This window comes from Anolis carolinensis, chromosome 1 (genome assembly GCF_035594765.1).
Source record: "Anolis carolinensis isolate JA03-04 chromosome 1, rAnoCar3.1.pri, whole genome shotgun sequence".
In the NCBI taxonomy this organism is placed as follows: domain Eukaryota; kingdom Metazoa; phylum Chordata; class Lepidosauria; order Squamata; family Dactyloidae; genus Anolis; species Anolis carolinensis.
In genome coordinates, this window is record NC_085841.1 from 178,066,713 (window position 1) to 178,084,691 (window position 17,979).

A 17,979-nucleotide genomic window follows, 5' to 3' on the forward strand; every position below is an offset into this window, starting at 1 on the left:
TCTCTTTTGCCACTTTAGGAATTGGCCTCTCTTTCTGTCCCTTGTCTATGTCTCTTGTAGCCATATTTTCTCCCTCCTTTCTCTCTTTTCCTTATTTTTCATCCTCAAATGATCTTTGAGCTATTATTCTATAATACTTCTGTCAGAGGGTTTGGCTCTATATCTCAAAAAGTACTGTGTAAGTTTAGGATTTATGTGTTGCAACTCAGCAGGGTTTCACCTTGCTCACAGCACCCACCAAGAAACCAAATGCGATAGTCCAAATAGTTTATTAAGATATAAAAAGAGTAAAAAAAACCGGGGAGTAAACAAAGGATAATTTCCAAAAGTCAATGGCACGCAAAAGTCATAGGCAAATAGCCAAGCCAAACTGCTTACAGAGAATAATCCACAGGCAGCATACATTCACGATACACAGCTAGAAACCAGGAACAAAACATGAACATGAATTCCAGAATAATCCTTGGAACAAGGAGCCAGAACATGAGCATGAATCTTGGGTCTCCCACCCAGACTTGAATAAAGAACAAGACCAAGGAACCTCTTAGGTTGAGCAACGTTGCTAGATCTGAAATCCTTTCACAGGATTTAAGGGTTGCAAAACATGAATGCATTCTTCTGCACCCCCACTTCTCCCCATCTCTCCCACAAAGTCTCTCAGTTCTTCTGCACCTGATTCCCTCCCCCTTCACAGCCAGCCGGGAAAGTTTATCCAAATCCAGTGTTCCCTCGGATGAGCTCATGGTATCTCGGCTGCAGTTAATAGGTGAAAGATCACCTCCCTGCTTGCTGGATTCCAAAACATCAGTACTTTCACATGGTAATACAGAAACAGGCTTTTGCTCTAACAGCACCTCCTGTTCCTCCATCTGGTCTGTATCTGAATCCAGATCTGTATCTGAATTCTCCCTGGCTCTGAAACTGCATCTTTCAGTCTCACAGGCCCTGATACCACAAACTTCTCATCGTCATCAGGTTGAACCACAACATTACGTCTAATTTGACTCAGCTGGCGTGCATTAAGAAAACATTAAACAAGTCTGTTTTACTGCCTTGCTGTTACTCAGTTCTGCAAGTCTGAATTCTGCATTTCTCTGAATTAAACAGTGTCCCTTTGTTCTTCGTTCTTATCAGAAGAGATAATTTACTTACTGTGATCCTAGTAGAAAACTAAGTTTTATATAATTGTATTTCTCTCCCTCAGGAGCAAGTGGAATCAGCAGCCATCCATCGGATACATAGCTCCACCCCACCCCCCAAAAAACAGAGCACTAGTCCACATGGATCTCCCATGGCTGATAGGTCCCAGGGATATCCCTTGGAATCTAAAGAGAAAAGAAAAGGGGAGCTTGTCTTAAAGCATGGTTGCATATTAAGGCATATAATTTTCTGCTGCAGAACATTTTGCAATCTTATGCTGCATATATTTATAGCATACACCTGTGATTGTTAGGTGGCCTGACAAAGTAAGCACAAGAAATGCCCCAGAAATAGACAGGGAAGAGTATTTGCAAGTTAATTTGAAGTATTTTCATGAAACTTGATTTTTAATCTGTCCAGCAGGCATTTAGGGAAGAATAAGGGGAAGTGTGTGGGGGATTCAGGGGGCGGGGTTGTGAAGGATATTTTAAGTTAATTTTACTTTGTTTTTACCTTAATTCACACTGTATTATTTAATTGTTTTTTAATGTTTGTACTGTGCTTTTAAAACTATGATCTAAGTGTGGGATTATAAGCCGCCTTGAATCCTGTATAAATAAAATATATAAATAAAATTGTTACTCTCTGACCTAAATTCACCTTTGCATCCAGCATCACACAAATCCAGTAGTACTAACTAAACAGTTTATTGAAGAAAGCAAATATAAAAAGGAAATGTAAAAAGCAATGTCTAAAAAACAACAGAGAAAAAAGGCTTTCAAAAGGCAATAGTCCAAACATTTCTGTTCTGTTCTGTTCTGTTCAAAAGTGACAAGGTACATGAAAAAAACCAGGAATCAAAACATAGACATAAATCCATAATCAGGAACACAGGAACGTCTTCCAAAACATGACCCCATGAATATGTACACAAGACTTTCCCAAAGATCTTAGACATAGACTTGAACATGGAACAAGAACAAGACCCAAGGTGTACACAATAATGTGTTGCCTGCTCTAACCCTTTCAGTAAACAAACAGTTTAATTTAGTGTTAAAGTCATGCCTTTGACATCTGGTCTGTTTCAAGGATTTCTCACAGAGTCTCTGTGACCTCTGTAATCTGACTCCCTCCTCCCGCAGATCAAGTCTCATACTCCTACTGACTGCAAGTGTTTTCCCAGGGGAAAGATCTTTCCTTTCCAGCTCCTTATCTTCTGTTGACAAGGAACGACCAGGCGAAAGGTCTTCCCTATTTTCTGATGCCAAAGCCTCTCCATCTCCTCCCTGCTCTGAAGCCATTTCTTTCTGACCAGACACAGACCCATCCTCCCAGACAAAATCATGATCCATAATCTCCTCATTTCCCACATTGGAATGTCCATCATGCCTCATAACCTCTGACTGAACAATCCCCTTGACTTCAGCCTCTTACTGAACCACAACATAAATCGATACACATAATAAAAGTGAAAATCTGTATGTGTGTATGTGGCACGGGTGTCCACTCACACAAACAGCCTCCGGCCTCCACAAACAGGCTATAGTTCCCAGTGCTGTGAAGCCACCAAGTTACTTCCTCCCAGGACATTGCAGGTTACAGTGAGCACATCCCAGTATTCCATTTGCATGTTCCCACCCACTGCCTCTCTCTCAATCCTTTCCTATGGCACACAGCAAACAGAGGACTTGATCAGCAACTCAACATACTGGAAAGGTTTGGGAAGAATTCACCATGATTTATAGGAGTTATAGGGACTGGGATGTATAGTTCGCTTGCAGTCTAAGAGTACTCTGAACCCTACCAATGATGGACTTGGAACTAACTTGCCACACAGACCCAAATTTGCATACTGGCGGGGTTTGGAGGAATTGACCTTATATAGTTCACCCATATTCAGAGAACACTGAACCATCTGATAATGGATCTGGACCAAACTTGGCACACAAATTCAACCTGGCCAACTGGGAATACTGGTGTACTTGGGAGGTGATTGACTTTTATCTCTGGGTGTTATAGTTCACCTGAATTCTGTGAGCCCTCTGAACCCCACCAATGACAGATCTGGACCAAACTTGGCACACAGACCCAATATGGCCAAATTTGCATACTGGCAGGCTTTGCGGATGATAGATCCTGGCATCAGAGAGTTATAGTGCACCCGTCCGTATTCAGAGAACACTGAACTCAGCAAGTGATAGATCTGGACTAAACTTGGCACACAGACTCAACATGGCCAACTGTGAATACTGGCAGGTGTTTCAGGAAGATTGCCCAGGGAATCTGGGAGTTGTAGTTCACCCTTATCTAGAGAACACTGAGCCCAGCCTATGACAGATCTGGACCAAACTTGGCACACAGACCCAACATGGTCAACTGTGAATACTCGCGGGATTTGGAGATGATTGAATTTGGCATCCGGGAGTTACAGTTCACCTGTATGCAGAAAACACTGAACCCAGCCAATATCAGATCTGGACCAAACTTGGCACACAGACCCAACATGGTCAATTGTGAATACTGGCACAGTTTCGCGGTGATTGACCAGGGAATCTGGGAGTTGTAGTTCACTCTTATCCAGAGAACACTGAACCCAGCAGATGATAGATCTGTACCAAATTTGACACACAGACTCAACATGGCCAACTGGGAATACTGGGGGAGTTTTGGGAAAGATTTTGAGGAACTGTAGTTCACCCACCTTCTTATGCATTTTTAATGGGAGCATTCATAAAACAAGAACAGGAATGACTGAATGTTTTTCTAAGACATAGCGTGACATATGACCACACTGATATTACCTAACATCCAAACACAAACAAGGCCCTTTTCAAATAACCCAGGCATCGCTGGATAGTAGGTACCCAATCTAGTAAATATATAAATACCAGAGAAATTAAATAAAACCAGGATGCTTGAGGAAGGATTTTTGTAAGGAAAAGTTTTTACCATCTCTGTAAAGCGATCAGCACAGACCATGCGAATCCTCTCTACATTCAGAGGACTGTTCAGGGTAAAATTGCGGTTTAGTCCTCGCTCTTTCCGGGCAGCAGCCACTGCATCCCTTATAGCAAAAAACACAGAGGATCCTAGGAACACTCCAGCTTCTCCCATACCCTGTAGTAAGATATGAGACACAGAGGAAAAGAGGGGGGATATATAATTGTAATGTTCTGACTGAGTGATACTTCTAGATGTGCAGCCATTTGAGTTTAGGTCCTTAAAGTTTCTGAGCAGGGATTCGAACTCTGGCTGCTCAGAGTCCAACAGGCCACTGCACTGTCGGCTCTGAGATAAATTTGATTACACTCTGTGGAGGTTACTTCTAAGTTGGAGGTTGAAAATAACTATGTTTTCCCTAAATCTCCCAAAATCTCCTACTGGCATTGCTAGTGGCTATGCTTGCTCAGGGATGTTGAGAATTTTTCCAAGCCCTGTTCTGAGTAAATACATATGATTGCACTGTTAAATTTCTTATTGTCTAAATTATGTGCTCTATCATGTTATTATCATTCACAGTGTATCAATCAAAGATGAGGGATTTTACTCTATGTAGCAATTTCTCTCTTACCAGAAGAAGTATGAAAGCTATTTATTGAAGTTTTTTTTGTATTAAAACATGTCAAAAAAGTTTAATGAACTCTGTAATTGACACACAGAGACATTCTCAGATAAACAACAATTGGGGTAAATAGAAGGACCTTGAAATGGCCACATTTAATTTAAAATCTAGTTTGGACCTAGGGCAGAATGTATCCTTCAGCCTTCACTAATCTGCTTCCCTCAAAACTGTTTTGCCAACAACTTTCATCAGCTCCACCTTGCATTGTTAGGCTCAGAACTGAAATCTAAAACAATAGAAAATTAATGGAATATGGAAGATGCCTGCAGATTATTTATTGCTGTTTTCATAAAGAGTGGCTTTAAAGGACCTCCATTATTTGTTTCAAGGGCAGTCCTGATTTCATCAGAATATCAGACAATTTTTTCTATTTTCAAGTCTCTGCTTTATTAGAAATGCTTTAGCTATGTCTTATATAAATTATCTCTAATTGCACAATATTGAATAGAAGAAACATTCGAGAACATTGCATCATGCAGAGGCCAAATTTCATTACCCTGGAGGAGTAGATTGCAATTGGGTTTCTGGAATTCGGCAGCAAGTAGACTCTAAAGTGTTCTGGGACATCGCAGACAGCAGGAATTTTGTATGTATCTGGGCCCAGTGTGTACAGCTCTCCTTCAGGAGAAAACTTTAATTCTTCCATTGTATAAAGTCCAAGTCCCTGAATAAATCCACCTTCAATCTGCAGGAATAAAAATGCCTTAATTCACTTTTCCTAATATAATTTTACTAGAACATCAAAACTTAATAATTACTACTTAGGCCGTTGCCCCATATTTATTTGTGAACATGTTTCATTGGGAGCAATCAAGTTGTAATGGTAAATCAGGCTGTGTAAGAACCATGGCTTAGCATGGATGTCCCAGTGCACTGGCTCACATTTTCTAATTGTTGACATTGGCATTTAAGTGGCTAAAACAATGGATTTTGGTCTATGGTTTGCTTTTTCTGATGTCCAAATGCAACAGTGGCTAATGGTTGGATGTGTTTCTCCAAGAAGCCAGAGAAGAAAACCTTAAAACAACATTGAATTAAAGCCACACTTCTGCAATGCTTGTATATAATAAGAGACAAACCATAATCTTTGGTTTGTTTAGCCATCTGCACTGCAAGCAGGGATGAATTGAGTGATAGGTTTGCTTACCAAAGCAATTCAGTTGAATTCCATGATGCCAGGGTGTACAGAGTTAACTGGAGTAGAGACATACATGGGGTTGCACTATTAAGCTAATACTTCATTAAAAAGTAAGTCCTAGATGCCTCCATGCTCGCCTTCAATCTGGCCAACAGTGCAGTGGGGCAGGGTGTATGCCGTGGAAATGGGCCAAAAGGGCAAGCTCAGAGTGATCCCATCAGTCCCTATCTATATCCATCCTAGGGAGAATGAAAAAGACTCACAGGAGAGTGACAGTGCAGTGGGGAACCATTTCTTCCTATCTTACTGGCTACTCTGTTAAAAGGGCAGAACTGTATCCTGACAGCCAATATGCATCTAAAGATGCATACTGGTATCTGCATTTTACAGGGGCTTTGTGTACACAGAGTCCTCCTCCACCCCTTCTTCCTTTTCTCTTTCCCCTATGAAATTTCTGCCAGTGGTGGAGCAAGGAAACCTTGAGGAAAAACTCAGTTGGTACTGGGCACATGACTAGCTCCCATTCCTTTTTATTCTTCGTTCATTCTGTGTGTGTGTGTGTGTGTGTGTGCGTACGTGCACACACACATATCTGCAAATGCAAGTATTTCAAAGTCCAAAAATCCAAAATTTGAAAAACTTCTGCTCTCAAGCAATTTAGGACATACACATGCCCTAAAATGTGGGGGGAAATGGGATAAAAGGAGGGTGGGCGGGTTGCTAAATGACATTTCATGAAAATGTGCGCTGATTCGGATTAACAGATGAAAAATACATGTTAAAAAGGTGAACTTAAAACACAATTTTGGCCAAAAATGTGCATATTCAAATGACTGTATATTCCTGCAGTCAAGGAAAACTCTGGTGTGGACTGCTCCAGTGCATATGTGTGTTTCAAAATCAGGAAACAGCTGATCTGGGCTGTAAATAAATGGAGCCACGGACACACAGGTAGCTAAATGGAAGCACAAATGGAAAGCAATTACAATGAGAACTCTTTGCAAGCATTCCTTTGTTCTGATCTTTCTGAAATTAATCAGAGCTTGAATTTACAGTAGGGTTAGGAGAGATAATAAGAAATCTGCTTGTGTGTGCATTTAGATATCCGCATGAGCCAAATGAGGTGTAGTGCATCGTGGAACATCAATATAAAAAAGTAAACTTCTGGATGTCCCCGGTCTATCTTGCAGATTTCTAAAATCACTACAAATGAAGGTGTCAGGATGGTGGAGGACTATTTACTGGGACTGACAGGTCTGTGTTTGGACTTGGGTCAGGTCCTTAATTTTTTGCCCCACTTATTTGTCCCACATTTTGACGCTGTCTGGAAGCGCCCTCAGATAAGGAGACTCAACCTGCCCTTGTTCTTGAAAGGCTATTTTCTTGTCCAGAAAGTGACCAAGCTTCCTACCCCACATATAAAATGAGGTTACGATTCAAGGCTTCTGGGAATAAACACTGAATTAAATGCAAGTGGGGCTCAGCTCTTTGATTTTTCTGGAAAACTGAGCTATTTGCTCCGAGTGAGTATAATGTGTGCATAAGGAACTCATGGTTACATACCTGGCCTATGTCTATAGCTGGATTGATGCTGAAAGAGGCATCCATGACAATGTCTGTGCGGATGTTCTGGTGAAAAAATAAACTGTCATGAGCACATTTAAAGTAAGAAAACATTATTTCATTTGCTTCTTTGTTACATGTGTATCTTGTCTTCTCTACAGTAAACTCAAGGCAGTTTTCCTACTCTTCCTTTTTATCTTCACAGTAACCCTGTGAAGTGCCATATATAAGGTAGGTTTCAGGACCAAAATTAAGGATTTCGATATGGCTCGTGAGAAAGTTGAGGGTCATTCCACAGTGAAGGGAAAATGCCAGTACTGTCTCGGGGGGGGGGGGGGGGGGGGTAGCCACCACCTCCATTTCCCTGCCCAGGCATTCAAAAGCCCAAAGGTTGTGCTATGGTGAAGACAGTACAGGGGCTCTGTGCTTGTTTTAGGTTCTCCTGGGACAGACTAGGCTCTTGCCTTTCACCACTCTACTCAGAGAAGAGGGAAAGATAAAATTTAAGGTAGAAAACTTATAAAGACTCAGCCCACATTTTTTGTATTTTTAAAAAACTAATATTTCCAGGCTTATACATGAGTCAAGCTACGAGAGGTGAGTGGCCTATCCGTATTGCATATTGTGGCTCATGGCTGGATTTTACAAATCCTAGTCCCCAATTCTAGCCAACCACTAGAGGCGGCCTGCACAACATATGGCCTCCTGGCCAGATGATGCCCACAAAGAGTTTCCTTGTGGCCCACAGATGGCAGGAAGGGAACGGGTTGATCAGTGAGGGGAAGCCCAACCTCTTTGCCAGCTTCACACCATTCCTATGGGAAGAACACAAGGCTGGCGAAGGGGCGAAAGGATTATGCTTCCCTTTTCCCAGTTTGCCTTTCGCATACCTGCCCGACCTTTTGCCAGCATTGCACTGGTGAACATTGGGCAGGGCAAACTTGTGGTCACATGACAAGTTGCAGCCAATCATGATTAAGCTTGGAGGGAGGGAGGCGGGGTATCTTCCACTCAAGTGCTATCTATGATGCCATTGTTGGGAGAATCTCTGTCAGGGAAATCCTAAGAGCAGCACTACTACTGGCAGCATAGTTTCTTGTTTCAAAAAGGCACGCTATCCCACTGCAAGCAAGCATCTTGAGCTCTGAGGATTACCTGGGAAGGAATCGCACTGGAGCATTGCAGCACACCAAAATACCTGGGAGTTACTCTGGACCTTGCTTTGACTTACAAGAAGCACTGCTTGAATATCAAGCAAAAAGCAGGTGCTAGAAACAATATCATATGAAGGCCGACTGCCACAACCTGGGGATCACAACCAGACACAGTGAAAATATCTGCCCTTACGCTTTGCTACTCTGCTGCTGAATGCGCATGCCCATTGTGGAATACATCTCACCATGTTAAAACAGTGGATGTGGCTCTTAATGAGACATGCCGCACTATCACAGGATGTCTACGCCCCACGCCACTGAAGAAATGATATTGTTTAGCCAGCATTGCACCACCTGACATCCGTCAGAAAGTAGCAGCCAGCGATGAAAGGACCAAGGCAGTGGCATCTCCGGCCCATCCCCTGTTCAGATATCAGCCAGCATGCTAACGGCCTAAATCAAGAAATAGTTTTCTAAGATCCACAGAGATACTTGCAGGAACACCTCAGCAAGCAAGAGTCCAAAAGTGGCAGGCTAAAACCAGTAATTTCAAGCCATGGCTGATACCAAATGAGAGACCCCCTCCTGGTCACACAGAAGACTGGGCAACTTGGAAGGTGCTGAACAGACTGCGCTCTGGCACCACGAGATGCAGAGCTAACCTTAAGAAATGGGATTACAAAGTAGAGTCATGCAAGTGTGAAGAAGAGCAAACCGCAGACTACCTACTACAATGCAGTCTGAGCCCTGCCACATGCACAATGAAGGACCTTCTTTTAGTGACACCAGAGGCACTCCAAGTGCCCAGCTTCTGGTCAAGGAACATTTAGTATAATGCCAAGTTTTTGAAACTCTGTTTTTGTTTTCAAATACATTACAACTGTACCTTCGGTTCGCTTGTGACACGATAAATAAATAAAACCCTCCTATGAAGGAAAGATAGTGCCACATTGTGGTGACTGACTGTAACCACAATAAATAAGCCATTCAGAGAGACAAAGTGAATTATCAAGCAGCATATGAAGTAGGAATGAACTGGAAAGTTTCCCTTTTTTACCTCGTGGTCACCTGTCAGGCAGTCAATCTCAACCTCTGAACAAGCAGCTGCAAAAACAAAGTATGGAAATGCATGGCCTTCTCCTTTCTCCCAGTCCATGTTGGTGGGATAGCCTCTGTAGGGAGAAAAAAAAGGAAGAGTCCTTCAGATGTTGGAATTCAACTTTGCCATAATAGTCACAGAAAAAAGTCAGAACAGGTTTGATTTTTAAAAAAGCGATGTGGGGGCATCTTGTGATTCAACACATGGTTTCCTATTGAATGCCATTAAATGGTTCAGATGTTGATTTTTTTGGGTACTTCCAAACAGCACGAGTTTTAAACAGGGCCAAAAATCCCAGGACTTCAGAAGAGGTCCATATACAGACCTGTTAGTCCTGGGATTTCTGCTTCTGTTGTCCAGACTTGTTGCTTTGTCCCAAGATTGAGAGGCTATCAAGATGGCCACTGCAGGACTTCTGCTGGAAACCTCGGCAGCTTTTTTGAAAAATGCCCCAGGATGCAGATATGGGGATATACGCATATGCAGATCTCTGCAAAAATTCCGTTTTTTGTCCTGGCCAGAAAAAATGTGCCCTCCAGACATTTCACGAAGTATCTGCCACACAAACAAACCTAATGGGGTAGGACCACTTCTGCCCAAGTCAGCACTACACAATGAAACAGGAACACACACTTTCAAGCCAAGAACAGAACTTTTTAGAGTCAGGCTGCCTGGCCATCTGTCCAGACAGATTTGGTTGTGTACTTGTGGCATCAAACAATGGGGTGCTGTTCCTGGGTTATACATGGCTGTTTCTATTAGCCACTTGCATGACTTTGGCTCTCAGTATTTACATTCCTCTTCAGCACATCCATGTCCCAAGAGCCAGTAGTAAGTTTTTGCCATTTACTAAACTGTACCCATGTTGACAGCATACACCCAATGAGGAACCAACATGTATAACCCAGCAACATCATCCTGTTGTTCCCTGGCACAAGCACACCATGAAACCTATCTGCACAGATGGCCATACAACAAGGTCTGACCAATTACAGTAATGATGACATTCTGTTCCTGGTTTGAAAGTGTCTGTTCTTGTTTCATTGTGTACTACTTACAGTAATGTGAATGTACTTGTTGCACCGCAGGAACCTCATTTTTCTGCCACAAACTTCAATAAACAGGTGAAGGACAAAGTTTTTGTCTTCTACTCAAATGTCACCTTGGTTTTAGGAACTGACCAATTAGAAACAAACATCTAAAACCTGGGAACAAACCCAGATAAAAAATTCCGTGATTTCCGAAGATCCGGATATCCAACTAAAACCCGCAATATTCCCGCACCAGGGAATGGCGTCTGGCCACCCTCCTGACTGCTGCGGGAACTCCTGGGATAAAGGTACTGTCTGGATGGACCCTTTGGCTACTGTTTGCATTTGGGCACTTTTTGCAGAAAATGTTTCTGTGCAAACAAGTGTTTGTGCATACTCAACATTTTTTTCAAAGACCCCAAATGTATATGTGCATGTAGGATTAGAAATAAAGAAAAAAATCCAATAGCAATTGGGCTTTTTTTGTTAATTATAGGAACATTTGGAAGCATATTGCAGTTTCCTTTAAATCACAAAATCCTAGTCCACCATTTGTGACACTGCCATGGCTAACAATGTGAGAAAGAAGAATCGATTCCTTACTTGAAGTAACCAGTAGCTGTGAGGCTGATGCTTCCTTCATAAGCTTCCTTTATCTGCAAGACACACATTTGTTTCAACAAAATTTCTAACAGTTATTGTTAAAGCCTAGAACCATAAATTTGTACATAAAATAAAGCAAAAAATGGGGGCAGGTAGGCATCAAAGTCTCACTTTTTACCTCCATATCACACAGATAGGCTTTATCATTAATCTTCACACATCGATACATCTGATTTTGAAAAGGGGAATGGCAACATAATGTCTCTTTGAATGCTGGGGCTAAGCATCCTTTATTCTGGAAATATTATCTTAGGTGCCTCAGAAATCACTTACAAATGAATCCTGCTTATCTTACAATGACCACCCACGAAATTCAAGATATGCAAGCCTTAAGTATCACATATCATGATACGCTAATGTCTTTCATTGCTTGGGGAAGCATCTCTTCCCAAAATGTGCTGGGAGTATTATTTAGTTTCATCCCCAAGAATGGCCAGCTCCTAATTACGACAGTGAGTGTGGCCATTAGGCAGTAGGTTTTGGGTGCTATGAAAAGGCAGTATACTACTCGTATTAGTTGTCTGTTTATTACAATTATGTTTTTATTGTCAAGCAGAAGGATGTGTTAATATTTGTTTCTGTTAATTCACATGCCCACACATAAAAATTCAAATCGTATTTTGTTAATCACACAATATATCTCTTCCTTTTTGTACAGTTATACAAAGTATTTTATTCCTATTTAAACAGCAGCTGGAAGTTATTTAATAGAGCAAGGTTCGCAACTCCTTTCTATCTGATATTTTTTGTGACTTCAGGTATAGAGGTATATAAAATAGGTACAAAATCAAACATTTATTGATCATAAATCAGTATTTGCAAGTCTTCCAAAATAGGCTGTTTTTCCTTTTTGTGGAGTATAGCTGAAGTGTTTTATACAGAGTTTTCTGTAAACACTGCAAGCTGTTGTCAACAGATTATGTAAATTGGTGATATTCAGAAACCTTTTACTGTTGCCTAATTTTTGTTAGCCCAACCTTGAGCCAAGAGGACCCCATTTGGGGTCAGGACCGCCAGGTTAAGAAGCAGAGCAGTAGACGACATTGCCCAATACATGCAATGCTAGTTCATGTGAAGAAGCCATATACGTATAAAACCCACTCAAGCCTTGCGAGAAGAGGGCCATTCATGAGAGTCTCAGGCTCCCACAAGATTTTAGATCTCAGAGGAGCCCCTAATCATCTTCTTGTGGGTCTTCAGATGGGTTTTATATAACCCTGTCTCTAGACTTGTGCATTTGTATAGAATTGCTATCTGTTACTGTTTGTTTCATTCATAAGGCCTCTGTTTTAGTTTTTGAGCGCCTTCTGAAAACGGGCGCCTTTCTGAATGGGCGTTTTTGTTCTGCATCCGAAAAACAAACATTTTCGACCCATTGGCCACTGTGGGTGGGCTTCCCCAGGCTCCTGTTCCCATAAGTTTTAGGGCTAGAGGGGTGAAAATCACATCTATCACTCTTAGCCCACCAAGTTATGTATTTTTTGGGCCATCCCCTGATTTTTAGGAATTTTTTTTATTTCTATAAATAAAATCTTAAAAACACCCCCTCTTTCCCCCCACTAACTTCTCCAGGAGCAGCAGTATGAGGGAGGCAGGGCAAGCACCATTCCTTCCTGCCAAATGTCAAAGATGCTCCACACACCACACACACAGCCCAGTGCCCAGCCTCACTATTTCACTTCTATAACTGGTGGCAATGGGGGGGATCCATCATTTTAGGCAATGGCATGGTTTGTCTTGTAGCTGCTGCCGTGGGTCATTGCTTGCTGCTGCTGCGCTGGGCGCCTTCCTCTCCCTCCCCATCTCTTATGCAAGGAAGGTGCCTCCAGTCCCCCTCCTCTTCCTCCTTTGCACACAACAACCCAAGGTGGCAGCTCCAAAAGCCAAGAAGAAGAGAGCCTTGGTCGCCACGCCATGCACTCTCCAAGGCATTTTAAGGAAGCGTCCCACTTCCAAATAAGGAAGAGTGATGACCTCCTGGAAGAGGAGAGTAAATGAGGGTTTACTTTTTGTTTGCTGGGGGATTCATAAAAAAAGATTAAACTGTGTTCAGGAAAAGCAGCCAAGGAAACGGTATCTGCTCTCGCTTTATTTCATTCTGAGCTAATTTTTGTTCGGGGGACGGGGGCGTTTCATGCTCCTGCCCAAAACAAATGGACCGAAAGAATGGAAGAAATGGGAGAAACATGTACTACGCACATGTCTGCCCATCTCCTCTCCTTCACTTGCCTTGCGTGCACAGCTGATAGCAGGGAGAGTAGGGCACAGCATCTCTCCCAATAGCATGTCTTTTGACTCTTCTGATGTGGTAGGGACAAGCCTGATTAATCTTTTTGGACCCACTTTTTCAACTACATTTTATTTTGTCTTTCAATATACAAGAGAGTTTATCCATCTCTGTCAATTGAATCAGTTTTAGTAACGAATCATCCACTGAAGGAATCTTTTCTAATTTCCAATTCTTTGCATAAATAATACGGTCTGCTGTTATTGCATTTTGGAAACTGTTTTTTGTTTCTACACTTCCAGAAGCTAAATCCAGTAGAAACATCTCTGGTTTAAGTGGTACTTTTTAAAAATACTGTTTGCAGTACTTCTTTAAGGCTTTCTTGCAAGTCCACCATGTATGGTAAAATTTGCCATTATTCTTGTATTTCCAGCACTTATTATCACAATTCTTGTGATTTTTTCGGCCAATTTTGAGGGTTCTTTCAACGGGAAAGGTATAAAAATTTCCACCAATGAACATGAACAAGGAATTCATGGGCACAGCGAATAAAGGACTCTAAAGGCCTTAAAAGCTTCAAAATTAGGGTAAATAAGGAAGCAGTAGTAGTCTGTGTGAACAAAAATAAACATTAGGTGTTTCAGTTCTCTTTTCACCCAATGGAACACAAGAAAAGTAAGGAAGAGCCTCTATCTCAAAGGGAAAGAAGGATGTTTAGATAAGACATTGAAGTAGTGTCTTTTAAAAAAATATATTTAACTGGACTATGTTATGTTTGTTTGGTTTATGTGTGTCCTTTTTCTTTTTCCTCTTTGGTGATGTATGTTTTTTTTCTTGCTGAAACTCAATAAAATATTTGCTTACCCAGTTCTCCCATTTTCCGTCTGGATTTTTTTCCATTATTGGCTCTAGGCGCTTTCTGAGGATTTGGCAAGCATTCTGTGGAAATAGATGTCAAAATAAAAGAGCTATCATTTAAAAAGTATTTATTTGTTAAAATATTTATAACCCACCCTTTATCAAGAAATTTCCTAACTGTTTACAAGTTGCATTAAAACAGATTAAAAACAGCATGACCATTTAAATGAGCTAAAACACATGAACAATATGATTTAACAACAGATTTTAAATTAAAAATGTTTAAAGTTATATATAACAGTTGTCATTTTATTAATTAACAGTGGCGTTTGCCATCAGCTAGTGGGACAGTCTGTTTTTAAACACCCCCCGCTTCCCATGCATATGTTTTAACTAGGAGCCTATACCAGTTCAGCCAATTTTTCCATGTAGTCTGATTGGCTTTAAGGCTTAGGGGTGACGCTCAAAAGGTCTCTCCCGTACATTGCTACCTCTTCCTTTCAACTGGAGATTACAATGATTGGTACTTAAGATTTTCTGCATGGAAAGTATCTGTTACTCCAATCTCATCATAGTTTAGTAGGACCTGAAACAATAGCCATAAATAAACATCAAACCTGTACTGCTTTTCCATTGACTTCTGTGCCTATTGATCCTGAGGTGACAATTGCATTAGGTATGGTAGCTGTAGTTCTTTCATAGTTGTGTATATACGACAAAGGTATTTTTAATTCATGGCTGGCAACCTTTTTTAGTTGAGAAAACACAAATATTATTTCCATCAAAAGTCACAACAGAGCCACAAACAGAGGGAAAATAACATTATTGCATTTAAGGCACATTTAGGAATAAGTAATAATAATAATATACTTTATTTGTATTCTGCTCTATCTCCCTGAGGGGACTCAAGGCATATTCCAAAATAACAATGGCAAACATTCAATTCCTCCATAAAACAAACAAATACTGACATAAAATTCCAGAGAAACCCCGCATATGAAAATAACATTAAAACCTAACATCAAATTAAAGCCTAACATCATTAAATTAAAAACATCAATAAATTAAACTACACGTAGAGTCTCACTTATCCAAGCTAAACGGGCCGGCAGAAGCTTGGATAAGCAAATATCGTGGATAACAAGGAGGGATTAAGGAAAAGCCTATTAAACATCAAATTAGGTTATGATTTTACAAATTAAGCACCAAAACTTCATGTTATACAACAAATTTGACAGAAAAAGTAGTTCAATACACAGTAATGTTATGTTGTAATTACTGTATTTACGAATTTAGCACCAAAATATCACGATATATTGAAAACATTGACTACAAAAATGGCTTGGATTATCCAGAGGCTTGGATAAGTGAGGCTTGGATTAGTGAGACTCTACTGTAATAACATAAAATCTTAACAAACATCCACATTAATTTACAACAGTCAAATAAAGATCACAAAACAGTGTGGGTTGTAGTCAAACAATGGTCATTGGGCTGGCATGGACTAGTAGAGTCCAAAAATGAAATAGTTCTCAGCCAGGGGCCCAGTAATAATCTCTCGATATCTAATCCTCCTCCTCTCCATATGCTAGTGAACATAAGTAGGTCTTCAGTTGTTTTTTGACGGAGACGAGGGAGAGGGCCAGTTTTATTTCTTTAGGGAGGGAGTTCCAGAGGTGGGGCAACCACGGAGAAGGCCCTCTCTCTCGCTCCCACCAGCCATACTTGAGATGAGTGTGGGACCGCGACCAGGGCCTCCTCTGCTGACCGCTGGTTTGTAAGTGGAGATGTGTTCGGTCAAGCAGCCTGTACTCAAGCCATTTAGGGTTTGCCCCCATGCAAGCTGCCCCGGGTCCCTTTGGGGAGATGGAGGTAGCATATAAAAATAAAGTTATTATTATATTATAAATGTAATGACCAGCACTTTGTATTTAGCCCAGAAGCAGATCAGCCGCCAGTGGAGCTGCCGCAACATGGGAGTGGATCTCTCCCTGTATGGGGCTCCTGTTAGTAATCTGGCTACTGATCTCTGAACCACTTGAAGCTTCTGAACTATCTTCAAAGGCAGCCCCACGTAGAGAGTGTTGCAGTAGTCCAAACGGGATGTGACTAAGGTGTGGACTACCATGGCCAGATCTGGCGTCTCAAGGTATGGGTGCAGCTGTCACACAAGTTTTAATTGTTCAAAGGCACTTTTGGCCACCCTAGGGTTCCAGGGTCAGTGATGAGTCCAGGAGCATTCCCAGACTGTGCACCTGTGTTTTCAACTCATCCAACACAGGCTGTAACCCCACACCCTGATCCACCTTTTGATTGACCAGGAGTACCTCTGTCTTGTCTAGGTTTAGTTTCAACTTATTAGCCCTCATCCAGTCCATCACTGATGACAAGTATTGGTTTAAGGGTACGACAGAATCCTCGGTATTAGGTGGAAAGGAGTAATAGAGTTGGGTGTCGTTGGCAGAAAACTGACACCAAACTCCAAAACTCCAGATGATCTCTCCCAGCAATTTCATGTAAATGTTGAACAGTATGGGGAATAGAACTGAACCCTGAGGGACCCCACAGGCCACAGGCCAGAGAGTCAAACAGCAATCCCCCAGCTCTACCTTCTGGGTCTGACCCTCCAGGAAGTTCCGGAGCCACTGCAGAATAGTGCCACCAAGCCCCATCCCAGAGAGACAGCCTAGAAGGATACCATGTTCGATAGTATCAAAAGCCGCTGAGAGGTCCAGGACAACTAGCAGGGACACACTCCCCCATCTAGCTCTCTTTGTTGATCATCCACCAAGACAACCAATGCCATCTTTATCCTGTAGTCAGGCCTGAAACCAGACTGAGATGGATCCAGAAAATCGGTGTCATCCAAGAACCTTTGGAGTTGTGAGGCCACCACTTTCTTCAGAACCTTGTTCATAAAGGGAAAGTTTGACACTGGCTTATAGTTGTTCAGTTGGGCAGGACCCAAAAGAGATTGTACTATTGCCACCTTGAAAATACTTGACATTAGGCCTTGAGTCAAGGAGGCCTTCATAAGCACCTTCACCCACCCTGCTAGTGCCCCCCCCACCGACTGATTTTATGACGGGCAAGCGTCTAGAGAGCAAGTGGTCAGCAGCAGCACTTGTTAGAAAATAATTAAATCACAAAATATAAAGCATTAGGCATTATATGTTTTTGTATAGTTCCAAATGGACAACAGAGTTGTACTTATTAAACTGTATTTATTCTATAATTATAGGCAAGAATAATCCTATTTCTTGTCGTTTTCTACCTGTAACATCTTGGTGTAAAGTCCTTGTCCCATTTCACAGCCACCATGGGACACCAGCACTGAACCGTCAAGATAGATATGAACCAGAGCAAAAGCCTACAGAAAAATAGGAATTAAGACCACTTAGCTGTCACTGATTAAATTAAATCCTGGTAGAATGTGATGCAGGCACTCCTATGTGATGCTATATCTTTTTATAAAAATAGTAAA

The 17,979-nt window shown here is 41.5% G+C and overlaps 1 protein-coding gene across 3 annotated transcripts in view; it reads right to left on the bottom strand.

Annotated features, from left to right (window-relative positions):
* Positions 1–255: 255 nt before the first annotated feature.
* LOC100565879 (aldehyde oxidase 2) overlaps positions 256–17,979 on the bottom strand; it is a 59,163-nt gene continuing 41,439 nt past the window's right edge. For all 3 annotated transcript variants that reach the window (XM_062960467.1, XM_062960457.1, XM_062960476.1), the window contains 9 exons: positions 17,770–17,865; positions 15,113–15,241; positions 14,502–14,576; positions 11,351–11,403; positions 9,675–9,789; positions 7,464–7,529; positions 5,259–5,447; positions 4,090–4,257; positions 256–1,325 (listed from right to left, as the gene is read on the bottom strand). In XM_062960467.1, the coding sequence (XP_062816537.1) occupies positions 1,272–1,325; positions 4,090–4,257; positions 5,259–5,447; positions 7,464–7,529; positions 9,675–9,789; positions 11,351–11,403; positions 14,502–14,576; positions 15,113–15,241; positions 17,770–17,865 (945 nt within the window). In that variant the 3' untranslated portion in view covers positions 256–1,271. The remainder of the gene's footprint in view (positions 1,326–4,089; positions 4,258–5,258; positions 5,448–7,463; positions 7,530–9,674; positions 9,790–11,350; positions 11,404–14,501; positions 14,577–15,112; positions 15,242–17,769; positions 17,866–17,979) is intronic.